Here is a 19,921-nt window from a genome sequence, read left to right as displayed (position 1 = left end):
GGTTTGCTTCCAGTAGTGCATGGCAAACACGATTGAGTGCGATATCATGTTCTCGTAGATCTGAACCATAGACAAGGATGTCATTGCTATAGTTGAAGGTATTGGGAATGTTTTGAATAACCTGCCGAATGGCTTCTTGGAATATTTCGGCTGCCGAGGAAACCCCAAAACTGAGTCTCTTATATCTGAACAACCCCAGATGGGTTGCAAACGTGGTGATGTATCTTGATTTTTTGTCTAATTCTAACTGGTGGTATCCCTTATTTAAGTCCAACTTGGAGAATATCTTCGCTTCATTTAGAGCTGAGATCATATCACTCAAGTGTGGCCCCGGATGTCGTTCTCTTTCAATTGCAGTGTTGGGCAGGCACATGTCCACACAGAGTCTGACTTTGTTGGCCGTGCCCTTTTTGGGAACGATAACGACGGGGGACACCCACGGAGTTGGACCCTCAGTGCGCTCGATGATATCAGCGGTTAGCAAGTCCTGGAGTTCTTCTTCTACAGCGGCTTGGAGATGGAATGGTACCCGTCGAGGGTGTTGAGCGACAGGTCTGATTTGTTCATTAATATGCAATCGTACTTGACAGTCTTTTAGCTTGCCTAGTCCTTGAAATAGTCTGGGAAACTGGCGGGTCACATCTTGGTTTCCACTGACCTTGAAAAGGATTTCCACTAGGTGAAGTCGTTCAGCTGTCGGGAGGCTCAGCAGAGAGTCCGCTTCCGGGCCTTTAATGACATGGATGACCGCCGGAATGGTCGTGTCCTCATGTTGGAGGGTCGTTGAGAACTTCCCGAGGCAAGGAAGTGGCTTCTTAGCCATCCATGTAAAGACTCTGACTGGTGCAAAAGTCAGCGGAGGACGTGGCTTCATTCTTTCGTATTCGGTAACTGGAATATAGTTCAGGGATGCACCTGAGTCTAGTACGAATTGTGTGTCATGATTGCCGACTTTGATGTCCAGCCGGGGATAAGTCTTAAATTGGTCTGGATCTACGGCTAGGTTTAGATATTCAATGGTATATGTTGAGTCTTTGGATGACGGTCTAGATTCTTGGGATGGTGACCTCCGTTCCCACCTGGACCGTCGTGACTCCCGGCTGGAGTGTGACGACCCAGAGGACTGTTCAGCTTGGTCATGGACAGCTCGTGCGTGGTGTCTTCGGGTGCCGGATCGGGACGTTCTCGGGGTACCTCTCCGTGAGTCAGGCTGAGTTGTCTTTGTGGCACCACTACGTCTCTCCTTATTGTATTCCCCACACATCACTTCAAAATGGTTCGTTCGACCACACTTCCGACATCTTTGACCCATGGCAGGACAGCTGTCTACATGGGGGTAATCATACCCACAACGGTAACATTTCCTCACGTTCTCTGATCGCCTTTCCTTCTTCCACGGTTCTCGCCACTGATGTCTTGATCGCTCTCGACGTGATGATTGGCGTGATCTCCAGTGTTCGTCACTCGAGCGCCTTCGGTTCTCATTCTTGGCATGCACACGTCGCACTTGTTCACGACTTCCTTTGTGTCCTGCTTCAATGTCTGCTGCATACTCTTCTGCTTGATCAAATATGCGTGTCATTTCCTCTATATCGTCAAGGCTGTGTTCCTTTCTCAATAATCGTCTCCTCAATTGGTCGGAGTGACACCCATCGATTATTTGTGACTTAATTGCAGCATCTGTTGAGAAATTATCAAATGCACAATGCTTGGCTAGTCTCCTCAGACGCATCATGAAAGCACTCATTGGTTCCTCTTTCCCTTGACGAGCCGAGTGAAATGTATGGCGTTCATAGTCGACGTTCTTTTTGTGAAGGAATCTCTTGTTTAATGCGTCACGCACTTTGTCATAGGTGTCCGACTCAGCATCAGGAAGATCTTTGATTATTTTGACTATCTCCCGCCCCGCCAAGTTGCGCAGGGCAATCAACTTCTTTTTATCCTCAGTCACTTCTGATCCTTCGATATAATCTTCAAATTCTTCGAACCATTCCTGCCATTTGGGACCCATGGTTCCCCCAGTGGTCACTTTGAGGGGTTCGGGCGCTCGCAGGTGTGACCCACCTAGAACCTTAGGCTTGGCGTCTGCCGGAGGCGGCTGATTTCCATCATCATCGGACATCTTTGGAGTGTTTGTTTGTGTCTTTGTCACACTCGCTTGGTCACACCAATGCTTGTTTCTTTGCCAATGCTTGTTTATTTTCAGGTACAAACGCTTGTTTCTTTGCCAATGCTTGTCTATTTTCAGGTACCAATGCTTGTTTCTTTGCCAATGCTTGTTTCTTTTCAGGTACCAATGCTTGTTTCTTTGCCAATGCTTGTTTTATTTTCAGGTACCAATGCTTATTTCTTGTGAAATGCCTGACTTCAAAATGGCCGCCTACAGTTGGCACAGGGAAGGTGTCCCGAAAGTTGCCTGACTTAAAGATGGCCGCCGTAATCATCCACAGGCACTACTTTCTCTCTCTTCATTCGACTCTTTTTCTTCACCCAGGACTCACCGGCAGTCGTTTTCAGGAGCACTACTCTCCGGATTCAGCTCCCTCAGGTCACCGCTACCGTCAGGTGAGGTTGGGGTGGGCTCCCGCCTTACTTTGCAGGGTCCTCGGCGGTGGCTTGCCAAGTCTCACGCATCGGGCGTGAGATTTTCCGACGTCGGAGCCACTCAAGCTCCGATTGTTTCGCGCTCAGCAGCGCTCAGCAGCAGGCCTCTGTGGGGCGATCTACCTCACGATTCACTCTCCCCCGACCACAGCAGACATCAGGTTGGGTTGGGGTAGGCTCCCAGCTCGCTTTCGGAGTTCCCGCTTCTTCGGTGCCGATAGCGTGCCAAAGCTCACGCATCAGGCGGAGCTCGCGCTTTCGGCGCGAAAACTTCTTCTTTGCTCGAGCGTTCTAGCGCTCATGGTAGTGGCTCCCTCGGACTCCCACGCTCACAGGAGGGGCAGGGTCACCTACTATTGCTCTCTTCTTCGGCTGGCAGCCTCGCACAGCAGCGGACCTCTCTCTTCAACGCTGCAGGGGACAGGGTGCTTCCATTCAATTCTGTGGGCTGCAGTCCTGCTTATCCCATCCTCGTCGCCAGTTGTAGCATCGTGCTACAAAGAACCACAGACACAGGTTCTACTTTTAAGGAGCTTTATTCTCTGCTTCTTATCTTTACCCTGTCCCTACTCTAACTGACTTTCCCTCGTCGGTCCCCTCCTCTTCCTGTCCACCCCCTAAGCTCCACCCACAACCACTAGACTGCTAACTTCACAACAGGGGACACCAGGCCACTCACAGACTCTGCATGCGGCCGCAACGTCCATCCCTTGCATCAGTGGGGGTGGAGCGTACAATGCTCCCCTTGGGCTGGCACAAGCTTCCCTTGAGGATCCTACCATCCACAAGCAGTCATGCATACACTTTCCACCTGCACAGTGCAGACAGAAAAATTATGCACTCTTGCTGAAATTGTGAAATACTGCACTGTAAGCATTCTGTTAATCTGGGCGAGAGCAACCATTTCCTATTTTGGGGGAAATCCCACAATAGTTAGAAGCAGAAATACTGGCCAGTAAATTTAAGACCTGTTTTTATATACTTCAGATGGTAACTATAGGTATGTGATAGTTGGATACTCTGTGACGAGTAATTCAATGCTGTCTTTTGAAATCAAATTAACACGCTTTGCGCCTTACACTAGACTTGTGATGTTTTCATGACAGACTCACAGGGATTGAATGCCTGTTTTTTGCTTCTGTGTTCATTGACTAAATGTCTCCTGCATTCATTTAATTAGGGTGATCTATATAGTACTACAATAATCCCCATTGTACACCGGTTTCATGATTAATGCATTTTGTCGTCCATTTACATTAAGCATTTGTGGGAACGCGGGGGTGATCTTAGACAATATTGTCTCACTTATAAAACATTTTGTTAGCGTTAAAGATAGGGAATACTTTTAATACAGTTTCTGCAACAACACTACCTTTAATTATTAAAAGATAGGTTGATCTAGCTACGTTATTGTACAGAATCAATGCGTTTTATGAAATGCTTGATGGTAGTGGTGTATTTTTTCCCAACATTTCTCTTCTTTTGTGATGTCATTGTTATTTGAGCAAGCTTGGATTGTAACACAACAGTGAAATAAAATATCTAAATTTTGGAAGTCTTATGGAGTCATTAAGACCCCATCAGTCAAACTATGAGCAAAAACACCGGGGAAGCACTGGGTGGTAGGTTCCACATAAACACAGCGCTATTTATGCTCATCTCCTAGAAAGGCGCTAGTGCTTTAACAGGTGCACATTAAGTTTACATCCATGTTATCACTAATACTCTGGGCTTAGAATCTTTCATTGACCCTTGAAAACAGGAGATTCAAAAAGATATACATTTCAGAAAACTGTTTTCAAAATAGATCCTCATCTACTTAACCATTTTCACAATTAAAGGGACATGTTTTAGAATGCAGCAGCTTGAATGCTAAGAGGCACTTTAAGCTCTAAATGTGCTTCGGAGGTTTCACCTAAGCAAATGAAAAGAAGGTAATCACATTTAATGTTCTCAACATAGTGGTACACAAACACGAACCAAGTCTAATATCCATTTACATAAAAGACAATTACAGTTGAGGGTTCGATTAATCCTTTCCAAATTGGAGAAGGAGGCTAGGCGTAAAGACTGTGCTGTGAGATATTAAGAATGTGTTAATGACTAGACTGATAGGAACATGTACATATGGTGAAGATCGTGCGTAAAACAATGTAACATCAGTTCCTCTGTTGTGAGAAAATGAGGTAAATAAATTAGCATGTGAGAACTATTGTAACAGCTTATGAAACAGCACAGTGCTTCATTTGTGCTGGTGTTTCCCAGGGCTCGGTATTGGCAATTGGTTGTATCACTGGCACGCTTTTATGATATTCAGCCACATTGTGGCGCTGTTCATCTATTTTTAAACAGACATTAGGAGTGTGCCTAATAATTTAATATATAAAATAATAATACCAGCACCGCAGGCTATCTAGAATAGTGCAAATTGTTATATGTGTTGAGTGTGATGGGTAGAAGTTAGTGTTGTTACTAGCACTTGCCAGTGTTGGCAGGGATAGTGGGTGGTAGAAGCAGTAGTAGCCTTCTAAGCTATATATTGAACACTGACACTTATTTTTTCCCCCCAAAAAATTAAGCAGCAGACACAAGCATGGGAAAATACAGGAGATGTGTTTAGCCTACGGAGGCTCATTCAATACAAACTAGCGGTTAAAAGCCCACAAATTGTTTTTGTAACTATAGCCATTAGCTAGGCTTAGAGGTAACTATAATGCCTTTTCATAGGGTCCGGTGGTGTTCACTGATCATGATCTGCACTGGATACTATTGTTTACTACTGAGGGGCTCCGGTACTTTCACACATCTTGGATGACCAGGTTTCTTACTTTGTAGGCTTGATACCCTCATGGTCGCTAGGTCGCCAAGGCATACTCCAGGAAGCTGTAGCGTGCTTGAAGCTCAAACAATGTAGGACTCATTCACAGTCATCTGAAGGGTTTCTGGGGTCTTGACACAGAAATATTTAAACTAACTGGTAAACATTACACAGATATAGAAGACAAACTGGGATTTATTTATTGTGTTTATAAAGATTTATGTTACACCACCAAAGATTTGAATTTTTTTCTTTTAACTGATTTCACTAAAATAAGCACCAACTGTACAATTAAAGCAGTGGATATAATTAGCCGCACATCCCAGTTACAAGGGCTGTAGTAGAAACAAACAAAAAGTGTTTTAGTTAGAAACAGATGAGATTTAACCAAAGGGTGCTGCATCAGACAAGCACCTTCCTCGCAGAAGGATGAACTCGGGGGTGAAGGAGTGAAAAACACCACCCAAAAAACTATATATTTAGACTGGAGCACACCGAAAGAAAAGTAACACAAAATGAACTAATGAAAAGAAATCAGTCGGACCCATAGATCCGATTTTATTAACACAACCTAAAAGGTAAGATTTTTGCTAAACCCATTGATAGGCAGTCAAGGTTACAAAATGCATTTCAACGAAATAAAGTTTATACTTAAAGTTATTGTGTAAAGAAAGTAGTGAGAACAGTCTTCATAAATGAAAGGGCAAACTTCTGATTCTGTAGAGCAGACACATAATGTATACTCGGATTCTTGTTGTAGGATGGTCAACAGTTCCAAATTCACAAGCATATGAAGATTTCTTGACTTGTCACAAAGTATTCATGATGAAAAGAGAAACACCCGACAAGTGTTTCGTCAATATGACTTTATCAAGATGTAAAAAAAATGTTAATGTAAATGTTCTTTTTCTTACCACAGCACTCCAATTTTGACCCATCCATATGCAAATCAGTCGTCTCCCTACTCACTATGGGAACAGTCCAGCCCAAACTACCAAGACGGTCCCCCTCGAATCAGAAACAAGAATCCTGGGACTGGTTTTGGGGTAACACTCCTCATCAGCCAGGCAGCTTGAATCCAGTGGTACAGTGAACAAGGGACCCACGTCAGGGCATACCATCCCACTCAGGGCGTAAAGGGCTGCAGCAACAAATGATGGATAGAATGCTGAAAGAATCAAGCATCACCCACAGTAAAGAGATATGGGTTAAATCCATTGTTCTTTTGCTCACTACGCCACCCCAGCTTGGACCCAGCCATTTACAAATCAGTCTTGACCCTGCTCCTCAAGGAACAGTCCAGCCTGAACTGCCAATCCGGGTCCTACCTGGACCAGAAACAAGCATCCTGGAACCAGTTTCGATCTAACACCCCTAATCAGCCAGGCTAGCTTGAATCCAGTGAGCCTGGGACCCACATCGGGGAATACCCACCCCACTTAAGGTGAAAAGTGCTGCACAGGAGTCTAAAATGTTAGATATCTGCCTGTATGTACAAATATGATTGTCTGGCTTGAGCTTAATTAGCTTGTAGAATCATGGGTGGTTATATTTGTAAAGGAAATATCCTTGTTAAGGGTGTTCTTGCAACAGGATAGAGATGAAGGATGGAATGTGATTACAGAATTTAAAGTTAATAATTGAAACCAAATGATTCCAATCAAATGGCCAGAATATCACTGAGAATTGTGAAGTGACAATCTCCTATGATTAGGAAAATACCTGGACCATCTATAAGCTTCTCTATCTCGGTTAGCATTCAAGATATGTCTGTTATCGTACAATAGCTTTTATTTAAAAAAATGGACGATATGTAGCATGGAATTACTATGTAGAGAAAAAAGTAATCCTGTAAAATATTCATTTTAACTAAATGTATCGATCCCTAAAGAGACAGTAGCAGGTTGAGCGACTTCTTTAGAAGTCCAACCATCTGGCTTAGCAGATGTTCAAATTACCAATTCAAACCTTATTGTGATCCTTGTGGAGTTTAGAATAACAATAAAAATAGTAAATAGTGAACTACTCGAAAAATAAACATGCTACTAAATGTGTGGCTAACAACTGTCCTTTTGTTTGGGTGTACTTTATATCTTGGGTATTAACCAAACTGACCTGTATATGCTCAATAGCTGAAGGTGGAATTGTGCATGTGCTTTTATCCATAATAATACCACCATCAAAAGAAAACATAAAAAATACTAAAACATTTGCCAGCATACTGAAAAGATTTTACCTGAGTGTGAGTTGTAAAAAGAGTCCCAGACTATACAGCAACTCACCCTCGCTGGTTAGCCTTTCCAAGATGGTTGACTCTCAGTGGGTCTTGTTCACACAAATAGGGATGTCAGGAATTAGATATATGTGAGTGGCTTTACTAAAGCCATCAAGTTATTACAGTTTTTGGCTGCATGAATTGTGTAATACCCATGAAGCTCCAAGAGAGATTTGTTGGGCAAATATAGACAAAGCAAAAACAAGTCAAGTAAGTGCCTGGCCACTAACCATGACAAAACATATTTACTTCAAATGGAAAAAACGTTGTCCATAGTTTGCACGGAAAATCTTTCATATAAAGAACACAAGGTAGTGTGTGTGTCCTCTATGATATTTTGGTGTATTCACCAACGTAGAGCTACTTTTTTTTAATAAAAAGTAATGTATGGGAATGAAAACAATTTGGACAACATAGCAATCTGAAGTTTTGATGCTAACAGTGGTTCATTCCCTTCCGGTGTATGGTTCACATTCATAAGCAATGTGTGCACCACCAGGGAAGTGTAATATCAACACTAAGGTCTATTGGAGTGTAAGGAAACTGAGTTATTGAGAGGAATGACCAAGAAGTGATGGTGAGTGCATACATTTCAAGTTCATGTGTGTGTTCTGATGGCCAGCAATCAGTACTAATGATTTTGCTGGAACTGCTGTGGATCTATGTTTCTGTTTATTTTCTGTCCCAGTCACCTCTTTCTATTGCACGCTCCATACCTTTTGCCAATGCAACAAATTGAGGTAACGAAAAAATCTTAGGTGGAGACTTTACACTCTCGCCTGGGTTATCCTATGTTACTGGGTAGAAACTAATCTTAATAAAGCATTGACCCAAAGGAGCATCATGATGCAAGTAAAATATAATAATTAATCAAAATTCCAGAAGCAGTCTTTTCTCATAAGAAATGAGTTTCAAAAGTAAAAAGCCTGACAAAGTGTTTCTGCCACTGAGATCAGTCCATCACATTAGATTGTTTAAGAGCATATAAGAGGGACATTACCAATACAGTAAATTGCCAATTAGATAAATATTTTAAGTAGATAGCGGATTTCACCTCAAATTTAGAGTAGAAGTTCAAATTGGAAGCAACAATCACCCATCAACGACAATGTTTTGCCTTGGGCAAGTGTTCTTTAGAATAAAATGAATGTAGCAACACGTGTGCCCTGAAGGAAAGGAAGAGTTTGTTACAATGCATTCAACAATTAGGGGTTAATCTGAGCTTTCCAATGTTTAATAATATATTGGGGAAAATATTATGGCACGTTTTTTTTACCAAATAAGCAAATTAATTAAAAGCGTGCAACTGCTGCTTATTAATAATATACCAACTTAGTGTAGGGGCCCAGCAAGAGAGTTCAAATGGATAATGTACAAGCTCCAGTTTAGAACGAAACTGAGATAACTCACGAATAATAAACATAAAGCTTGCTTAGCTGATTATAAACGAATATAACATCTGGTATTACTTTCTAACTAATTAAAACGCCAGATAATGGTTGCATGTGCTGGAAAGCACTATTTCAAATGATAGATAAGGATAATTCAGGAAGGCTTTGTCAAGGAACGAACTGCATAGTGTGGTCCAGGAAACAATTATCTGATTTCACTTTCAAAGAAGAGAGCTGACAAGCCTTATTTAGGCATGATGTATTTAAGTAATATTCAAGATTTCTCGAGAGCTAGGTGGGAAGCTGGCTGCCACTGTGATTAACATTTCCCAATAGCGGGATGAACAACTCTCTCTGCATTTTGGCTGGATTCTAAAGAATAGGCAAATGCTGGAAACTTGGAGCAGAGTTAAAATAAATGCCTTTTGTAAAGAGTTACAGATAAGTTGGTGTTAGATTTTTCTATTACATTTTCTCAAAGTCTGGAGTCTGGAGATTAGAAAGCCTAGCATATAAAAATGGCAAATCACAAAGGAAAAAGTGGGTGTTTGGCTAAGTCTTAGTGTAGTGCACCAGGGTCTTGCTTTGAGGCATATTGGTAGGATGCTTACGAGTACCACTGGTAAACTTTACATCAACTTCATGACCAACATTGACTAGGTTTAAGGTGCCTACTTTATTGAAACAGGTTATCTTTTGATATCCCAACAAATCTTTTGAAGTTATCATGCTACTGGATGGGGAATTTTGGTTCCGTCTCAGCTGGGTGTGGATCTTGAGTATATATTGAACATTCATTTTAAGAATGGCCTGAACCATGGTTCCATTCTAGAATGCCTGCTCTTTAGTTTATTGTTAGCCGGCATATATGCAGGTTTGGTTTAAGCCAGGGGTCACTTCCCCTAAAGTTAGTATCGGAGATAAAATAAAAATAGTTTGAGGTATGTGGAGAACATGTTTGAATTTGAACACAGTAACTGGGCTACACAGAATGTAATGCTCTTGTAACCCATTATGAGAATAACCACTTGACTAGTAAAACTGATGAATCACAGATTGCCTTTGGGGAAAAAAAGAGCTTAATAGTGGCTGGAAAAGAGATTTAAGTGAGGTTGTCATTATAACTCAATACTGGACGTAGATCCACATGCTTGTTGGGATAGAACAATTAAAAAAGAGAAGAAAGACAAGAGGGTGTTGAAGTGTCTAAAACTAACCATGGACTTTTCCTGTGAAAACACAAGGCGTTCACTTCAAGCAAAACTTAAACGAATGTGTTATTCCATCAGTTTTGAACATGATATTAATATTCACTGAAGAAACGTATGTCGAGTGATATTATGGTTGGGTTACCTGGACTATCTCTACCATAATATATCATCGTTATATGCTTTTTTCGGTTATAGTTCGTCACCTGTACATTTATGGAATCACTGATAACCAGTCTGCGTTGGTTTATTTGTTATATTTCAACTATAACACTATAACACTAAATGTATGTTTTCAAGTGGTAGTTCTGTTTTTTAAAACATATATCGTTTTTATCATCTGGTCTAGCATTTTGCAACATGCAACTGATTGTTATCAGTTTAATGAGATTTTTAGTTTGTGAACTGGGCTTCTGGTTAATGAACACTTTTTTTTATGGTTCCGAACACACACTTGATCATAATCACTAAAAAGAGGGCAGCTGTTTGTGATCCAGTTCCAGCTGTTCAGTGAACTTAGAGGGACTGTGTTCAGTATCTGATTCAGGAACTACTGTCATCCAGTGTCGGAACCTTTTTTAGCTCAGTCCATTGATTGTAAAATGCTTTTGACTTCTGAAAACATGAGCATGCTAGATTTATACATGGTATTTTCTCAGGGAATTTTCCACACCTCTTTATTTGCCTACATTCCTCTTGAGGTCAGTCTGCCTACATCAAAAAGTTGTTGAGTGTGGGTCACAATATGTCCGTGTGGTTCACAATGGAGAAAGAGAAAAACGTATTCCTTCTCGCCCAGTCAGATTGATTTGTTTACACACTGACAATGTCAGTTCACAAACCAGTGGTTTTCTCAGTCAGTTTACATTTTTTGTCCAAACCAAAGCTGATGAATCAGTCCTTAAACTTAATCAAAAAGAAATACAAGATGTACTCTTTCAAGTCTTTATCTTTTATTTTTTAATCACAAATATCTAAAAAGGTACTAAAGGGATTTACTTCATCACGAAAATAGATCAGTTTTGGCCAAGTTTTGTCTTCCTAGAAAATTTGTTTTAAACAATTGTGTAGTTTATGTTATAAAAGAGAGCAAAAATGTATTTGGGGACAGTCCATGTCCACCCTGAAAAGTGACTCTTTAATAACACCTTGACCAATCGGTGCCAATCTCAGAACGAACAACCACAAGTAACAGAAGCAGATCTCTATCTAATTTTGTATAGATTCTGCTAACTACTCAAAAGTTATTAATAAAAAATAATATATAGTATTCTATTGACTCATCTTAAACATATTAAAGAGAAACTTTTGTACATCTGTCCCATAGAAAAATCAGCATGTGATTTTCTATTCAAAGATAACTTTGCAGAATCAGGCATCACGTTGGACTTTTCTTCAGACAAGTTAAGACTGTGATTCTGAAAGTGCAAAACGTGGATTTGCACAGGGATGTATTGTGCTTCACACTGTAAATTGTAAATGCACAATAAAAGATTAATGTGAATGAAAATGTATTTTATTTGTATTTATTTATCTGTTATAGCACAGACAACACATCTGAGCGCTGTATACAAAAAAAGTTGCAGTACATGGAATTTAGGTGCAGTGCAAAGAAAAAAAAAAAGACCTTTACAGAGAGGTTGGCAAAATGTGATGTTACATGCAATAGAACTAAGGAAACTTGTTCAGACAAATAAATGTTCCGTAACGTTGTAAAATTAAGGAAACATGTCCTTGCATGGGAAGAGAATCACACGGTATAAACGTAAAAGTTATAAACAACAATTTATGAGTAACAGCGCTATTAAAATGAGTTAAGATCACTTGAAATTTCGACACAGGAGGCAGGTTCTTGCACGTGTAGAGGATGCCAAGAAATCACTGAAGAATTTCTACTCAACACTTACGCAGACATGAAATAGAATAATTCAGTCAGCATCAGCCAAAATGAAACAATGTCTGAGTATTTACAGATATACATGGATATTGGGAAACGGCACCAAATAAAAAAATGCAACGCCAATAACAGCTTCATGGTACCATAATGAGCTTAATTAAGTTATAGAAACAATTAGTCAAGAACCTTTTGAACCAATGTTTGAATATGTTGAAAGTGAGACTTTTCCTGAGGTAGGGAGAGTTCTATAGCTTAGTGATGCAGAAGAGAAGGCCTCTATCAATGTTTTCTATTTAAGAGTTTTAGGGATTTTAAAGTGTAAAGCTTTTATCTTCTAGCAGGGCATGCTCCTCCAGGAACATGTTTTAGAACGTGCAAATTCATTGACTTATAGGTAATGCAAGTAGGTTTGTAAGAGCATGTAGTTTCGTGAGTGAGCTACTGTATAGAATTATCACTAGGGTGATGTGCAGAAGGTGCCTGCCTTAAGACATGCAGCCACATGAACTTTTCAGGGGGGACAAACCTAGCTTTTGGAAGAACAATCAGGAGGGCATTGCCGTATACCCTTCTGTGAAGAATGAGAGCTTGTACACCATATCTAAAATCTTGACAATGAATGGAAGGTTTAAAACGTCCTAAAATCCTCACCTGGAAGTGTGCACCTTTGAGAAAATATTTAAAAGGTTCATCCAAGTGAAGTCTCTTTAGGGATGAATTCGAGAACCTGAGAGAATTTGGGATATTAACAAACAGAAATAGGGAGGCAAACCAGTTTTGAATCGTGGGATCATCATCTGCAGAAACAATTAGTAAGAAATCTGGTTTTGGAAGGACGTAGGCATAGTTTAAATACAGACGCCCATTATTGGGGGCAGAGGTTCCCCAGATGGATTTCCATTGTTTTGTTGAAGAGATAGAAGAGACACCCTTTTTAGCACCAAGTGCTTAATACCAATTCGGAAGTGTGTTCTTGAGTAGGTTATGGTGTATAGTGCTGGGTGTTGCAGAGAGGTCAAATATACCAGGGGGCAATACGAATCTTAATCTTAGATATTACAGGAATACCCTGACAACTTAGGGGACGAACAAAGCAAAACCAAAGGGGATGATGGACAGAGTGTTGAGCATTGCAAGCACATTGCAAGAACGTAAGGATATGCCCAGACGTGGGTCCCTTGCTGACTTTGCCACTGGATTCAAGCTAGCCTGGCTGATGACAGCTGTGTAGCCAGAAACCGGTGCCAGAATGCTTGTTTCCTGTCCAGGGAAGACATGGCTTGGCAGTTCGGGCTGGACTGTTCCCATGAGGCACAGGGTCAGACTGATTTGCATATGGCCATGTCTGAACTGGGGTGGCGGAGTGAGCTAAAGAATGATGATGATGGATTAATCCCAGATAGGTTGACTGGGGGTGAGTGCTTGCAATGTTCAACACTCCATCCATCATCCCCTTTGGTTTTGCTTTGTTCGCCCTAGGTTTGGAGGGTATGCCCAGACGTGGGTCCCTTGCTCACTTTGCCACTGAATTCAAGCTAGCCTGGCAGATGATGGCTGGTTTCTGGTCCAGGGAAGACATGGCTTGACAGTTCGGGCTGGACTGTTCTCAAGAGGCACAGGGTCAGACTGATTTGCATATGGCCATGTCTGAACTGGGGTGGCGGAGTGAGCTAAAGAATGATGATGGATTAAACCCAGATCAGTTGACTGGGGGTGAGTGCTTGCAATGTTCAACACTCCGTCCATCATCCCCTTTGGTTTTGCTCAATTCCTTCTAATCTCCTATTCTTCTCCTTTTCGTTGTTTAGCTTTTTGGATCAAAATGGGGTCAAGCATTTCACATGCTGTTTTTTTTCTCTTTTGGAGTGGGTCTATGGAGTCAATTCCCCCAGCCACCATCACATTGTAATGTGAAACTAGGGCAGACACTTTGTTGTTGATCTCCCAAGACTCCGGTTATGAGCAATCAGTGTGCTAAATGTTCCTATATCAGTGAGCTTTGAGGTTTCATTTCTAAATAACTTATTTCTTAAAATGTCCACAGGATTGTGATGCTTTCAGTGTTGAATATGAAGGGAATCAACGTGTGATCTGACCATCGAAAATTCAGGGCCTTTTGGACTGAGACCAAATCCTTATTTGCTATTTTGTCAGTGGTACACGCTTTTAGATTTGGAAATGTTATTAGACTACTGGGAGGTTCTTTGCCTCAGGAATGCTTTCGTTGCAGAAACTGATGGCTCACTTTGTGATTCCCATTGGAGATTGAATTCACTCAGGAAAATGTTTAAGTTGGAAGATGAACAGCACTGAGATGAGATTGAGACACTGTCCAATGAAAATCTAGTTCCTATTAGAGGGATGATATATCAAATTGAGTCTCTTGGAGACAAAGGGAATATATGCAGATGTCTGCCTTCAGGCACCAGAAAAATAGGTAAGCCTGAATGGGGACTTGCAGGAGTTAGTAGATACATAGTGCTCCATTCCCTAATCTCTGTCTACGCCTCTCTCAGAAGTTCATGAAGAAACCTTCAGAAAGAATGAGCCCAATGGTCAGTAGACAGGAGGCATTAAAACAGAATTCGGTCAGTTTCAGCAGGTTGAGGTTGCGTTTAAAACAAAATGTCATGAAGCTCTAAATGGTGAGCTGTTGAAGAGTTCTACATTCTGTCCATCAACTGTGTTTTTTGCGAGCTGTTGAAGAGTGACAGTTGATAAGGCGTGCTTAGGCTGTCCTGTTTTCAGTTTCTATTTTTGGTAAATTCTGGTGGGGTTTTTTCAGTGTTTTCAATATCCTAAAAAACAGTTGTTATCAGTGGTTACACATTTTCACGCCACTAAAAACAACAGAAAAAGTGTTTTTACGGTGCTTATGGAACGTTTTGCTTTTATCATTGCTTGCTTTCTGCACTGAAAGAACATGGTATATAGACAGTGTACGTATAGTGTATATGAGGTCCAAAGAGATTTTTGCAAATTAATCTTATTGTAGTACACCATACAATACTTCTTCAGTGAATTTTTGGCCATGTGCGCTCGTGCTTTCCTTCCCATGTTCTCTTCTGTGAAAAGGCCCTCTCAGCATTCATAGCCCCTTGGGCTGAGAACCATCAGCTAAGGGACACAGTTGGAATGACTCTTTCTTTGATGCCACATAAAGCACGAAATGATAAATATTTGCGTTTTAGTTCCTGGGCATAAGAAAACAGTGCACCAGAATGGACTAAAAAGTCAATAGCATCCCTCATTAACTCTGAAGATTGTAAAGATGCTTTCAGCATACCATCTAACAAGTGGCAAAGATCTCCTACAGGCAATCACTTAAGCTCGGGTATCAATTTTGACAGGTCATCACACAAATTTTTTATATACTTAGCTGAATCACTACAAATACAAACAATATCACTCCAATCTTTGTTGAACTTGGAAAGAACCTTTTTTGCAGAGCATAACAAGTGACACTGCGTTCCATGTTTTCCAAAGGTCTGGTGTCACATTTTCACGGCTATCCCAGATGCTTGGTGATATATATACTTGTCACTACACCTTGCATTTAATGTTTAAAGCCTGAGGTGTTGGCAATTCACCTACTATCAATACTGACCCACTAGAAACTATGGTCTGATGTATTAAGGGTTTTTACCCATTCTCTGTGGGTAAATGTGATGACACATATTAGGAAAGAATCAAATGCAGCCAAAATATCAAATGTGAGTTTGATATGTCCTGATTCTCTACAGTTTATAAAATAATTAAACTAAACCTAAAATGTGAAACTAAACCCTGCATCTTTAGACCGAAGGCCATAAAACTGAAAACATTAAAGGAAGAAGAAACAATATTTTAGTGGCATCCCAAAAGGACAAAACTCAAGCAGTATAATGTTAGCCAGTCTTTCTTACTGCTAGCTTGTATAACAAAGTTACATTTTATTGACCCCCTCAGTAAGAACAAAATGACTCTCACTTTCTGTTTCCTTTCTTTGAATGGCATTTAGTTTGTGGTTTTGCAGGTGTTTTTTCAGTGTTTATATGTTTTCACCGGTGAGGGCTATTTTTCTTTCAGTGGGGTTTTATCAGTTATTATAGGTTTAAACCTAAAACCCCACAGCCTAGGCGTGCTATAAAGTGATGTATTTCATTTGTAATCACATGGTTTGCAGAGCAAGGAATTTTATTTGGATGAGATGATTGTTGGGTGAATGTTTTGCTTTGAAAAAGTTGGTTCATCAATTGGTGTGGGAAGAGTGAAGGTTCTGTGCATCGGTCTGCCCGGGCACGTATCCATATTTCCACTGATGAAGAAGAAACATTTTGTATTCATTTTACACGGCAGAACATATCTTCTAAATCTGAAGACACTTCTGTTTCACTTGAGCTCAAGGAAGTGTTTTCAACACTTTGCTGACGTCTGAGCTCAATTGCAACACGTTATTTGAGAAGAGCGGCAATAGCAATTTCTCATCATAAGCCAGTACTGGTGTCACAACTAGACTGCAATAAGCACATATTATATAGTAATATATCAAAGTATAGTGGCCGCCACCACAGCCTAAGGATATTATATCAATTAGATCTGCATTTGTTCACCAAATAACCAATACATTCTTTTATAAAGTGCTGCATACCAAACTGACTACATCTCAAATCACTGTAAATTACAACATGATCCAAGTTCCCTCAGGGCGCGAGGCTGATGTCACATTAATTGCATGAGCAATGGGGTTGTGGCCTTATGTGTTAATATAATATTGTATTTCTATTTCACCCATACCAGTGAACAGCTGTAAGAATCTGGTTTTCGAGAACCCAATGCACCCCATGCTTCAAGGCCCATACAATTCAGTTAGATTTGAAGGTACAAAACTGTAGCCTTATTCTGACATCTTCTTTTGAGACATAAAACAAGAGAAATCCCTGGGTGCACGGGTGCCACTGAGATGCTTTAAACCTCAGTGTGCGGTGGAACCTCGTCTGCTGCCTCTGAAGCGGAACCACAGACCAGCATCGAGTACAGTAGCTGCATTACCTCACAAAACGTGCCACCCTCGCTGCTGCTTGGCATAACCCATCACGAGGACTCGCTCTGACATTTGAACGTTGCAGAATACGTCAGCACCGTCTCCTGGCGGACTGCAGCACACTGCCCCCACCCTCTTTGCCTTCAGCGGCAACAACGGACCGCCCCCTCCTCAAAACAAAATAATAAAGGTGCATGCTACCGGAAAAACGTAAATCAACGCAAGCCCCTGTCACGGTGTCTGCAATGCTGCATGCGTTGAACATGGAGGGCCTTATAAAAACAGAAGGAAGGGGCGCTGATTCAAGATCCCAGTCAGCTAAATATGGCTACGCGCTCGGCAATAAATGTGATGAGCCACGCTTTAGCGTCGCAGCGATGATGCTAGAATAATAAATAACCTGCCTGCCGTCAGCGCTCAAAATTGCCTTCGCTCACATGCCAGGCAAATCTGTGTTTGGTGAGATGTCAGGAAGACCGACACTGTGATGCTAAGTGGGCGAACCAAGCACATATAGACACACAAACACACAGCAGTTGTGCCAGGCAGGTTTGTGTTTCTGCCCCTCCAGCGGGGCTTGCCAGGAAAGTATTCATCTGTCTGAAATCAGCTGCCTAAATTAATCGCCTGCATAATGCAAAGATAACACCAGTAAAAGGAACAGCAAACAACGCACACATGGCACAATATCTGTCACGGAAACGGGCGTTCAGCACGATGAACAGTGCTCTTTGTTTTGAAAGGCATGAGGCTGCTCGTTTTCTTTTTTTTATTATTTCAGTCTGGAAACGACGGGGTTAGATTGATGCCGGGAGCGTTATGAACAGTTGGGTAACCATGTGAGGCAGCAACCGAGAACCGGGCTGCTTTACACAATACATTTCCGGGTACCTAGTGAGTTGCAACACCTGCGAGCACACAGATCACAGAGGGGGCCATGGCGTTCTGCTTCTACAGCATCACATCTGTTCCCATCAGCACAGTGCATAGAATACATGGAGTCACGAAAATAAACACGTTTGTAGGGGCAGGGAGGGTATGTCCATGTGGACTACACCATGCCACAAGTCACGACTTTTCACAATGCACATGCCACACCATCAAAGCCCCCACTGCACCCCTCCTTTGATCAGCAGTGACAGACCTGTTGGGATGCTCTGCACATGACACGGGCTGCCAGCTGCTCGCGGGCACTCACCTCATCTTTACCGGAGAGAGGGGGGTATATCCTTATCCTTTCTCCTGGGGCAGAGGGTATCTCCTCTGAAGGGGCAGCAGACCCAGGAAAGGTTGCCAGGTGACCGCCGGGCTCTGCTGTGTGCAGAAATCAAAGCTGCTGCGGCAGGCACCGCCGCTGGGGCATCCGCTGGACGGAGGCTGTGGTGGACGGGACCCGCTCGCTGCTGTCTCCCCGGCTTCCCCTCACTCGTGCAAAGCTCCGGCTCTCACGTCGGGGTCCCTCGCAGCTCATGTTGCTGTCACGGTTCAGCCGCGGAGGCAGCGCTTGCTCCCGGCTGGCAGCTGTATCCGAGTGGCTGCCGCCGCCGCTGCCATGTTTTTTTGTTTTTTTTTATCCTCCGGCGGAGGTGCGGGGGGTGTGCGGCTCTCCAGTCAGACCCAACACACATACACACGCGCGCACAAAGCGGGCTGGGCTCGCGGCGCTCTGCTGCCCACTGCTGACAGCGGAGTCACTTCCGCTGGCGGTGGCTCCGCCCCCCGCTCTCCCTGTCTGATGGCAGCTTTCACTAGGGCTGCTTCGCTGCTCCTCCTGTGGGCACTAATGTCACGCGTCACAGCTGTACCTTCGCGGGACAATCCGTGCAAACGCCGCGCTGCTTTTACGGCCTCCCACATATGGCTCCAGTCCCACATATTCATCACATGCGCCCTTAGAATATTATTGTATCGTCTATTGCCTCATGTAACTAATGCTTGGTTTTGTATTTTGTTCACTTGTAATTCTCTCCTCATATCATTACTGTTCCTATTGTGAAGCCTCTGACACCTTCGGGTAAAGTTCGCGCTATATAAAAACGCATAAATAAATCAATCAATCAATCTAGAGAATGTCTGTCACCGCCACCGATTTCAGCATTGGCATGATCATTGCCTAGAAATCGAGAGTGGGTATATTTTCACGAGATATTCTTTTTCACTGTGTGCTGGGCTAATTTTGTAGTAGACAAAATCAATCATTTGAACACGTACCCAATTTATATGACGTGTTAAGTTAATCAAAAATATTTATTCAAATACTACAGTCCTTTAAATGGGTGGGTACTATCCGGTACTGAGTACCCGCACTTCTTTAATTTGATAGGGAGAGTACTGGCACTTCTCAGCAGTGCTGCAATACATTTGACGTGAGAGTACCATCACTTCTCAGCAGCAAACAGGTACTGTAAATAGTGAGTCCCTGCACTTCTATATTTCCGTTTAAAGCACCGAATACAATCATATTGAAAAGGAAACAGGGCAGGTCAGTGCAATTTTTGATTACATACCGGAAAGGAGAATCCTTTTTGCACTCTGCTTCAGCGCGTATTATGCTGCTGAACTGATGGTTTTATCTGTTTTGGGCCACCTTATTTTTGTGTGGCCCAGCGGTTTACTGACTCCTGATGCACTGCACATTACCGGCATCTGATATTAGGATATAGCTGCTTACAATTGTTGTAGATCATATACAAAGTGATCCATCT

General features: G+C 42.0%; 1 protein-coding gene across 4 annotated transcripts in view; it reads right to left on the bottom strand.

Annotated features, from left to right (window-relative positions):
• Nucleotides 1-18,953, bottom strand: part of EVL (Enah/Vasp-like) — a 528,612-nt gene extending 509,659 nt beyond the window's left edge. For 2 of the 4 annotated variants that reach the window (XM_078660166.1, XM_078660172.1), the window contains exon 1: nucleotides 18,415-18,884. In XM_078660166.1, the coding sequence (XP_078516292.1) occupies nucleotides 18,415-18,419 (5 nt within the window). In that variant the 5' untranslated portion in view covers nucleotides 18,420-18,884. Of the gene's footprint in view, nucleotides 1-18,414 lie in introns of all 4 variants that reach the window. The other 2 variants (XM_078660169.1, XM_078660175.1) reach the window with 2 other exon arrangements.
• Between the last annotated feature and the right edge of the window lie 968 nt (nucleotides 18,954-19,921).

This window comes from Lissotriton helveticus, chromosome 9, assembly GCF_964261635.1.
Source record: "Lissotriton helveticus chromosome 9, aLisHel1.1, whole genome shotgun sequence".
In the NCBI taxonomy this organism is placed as follows: domain Eukaryota; kingdom Metazoa; phylum Chordata; class Amphibia; order Caudata; family Salamandridae; genus Lissotriton; species Lissotriton helveticus.
This window is presented reverse-complemented; position numbering and strand designations above follow the sequence as displayed.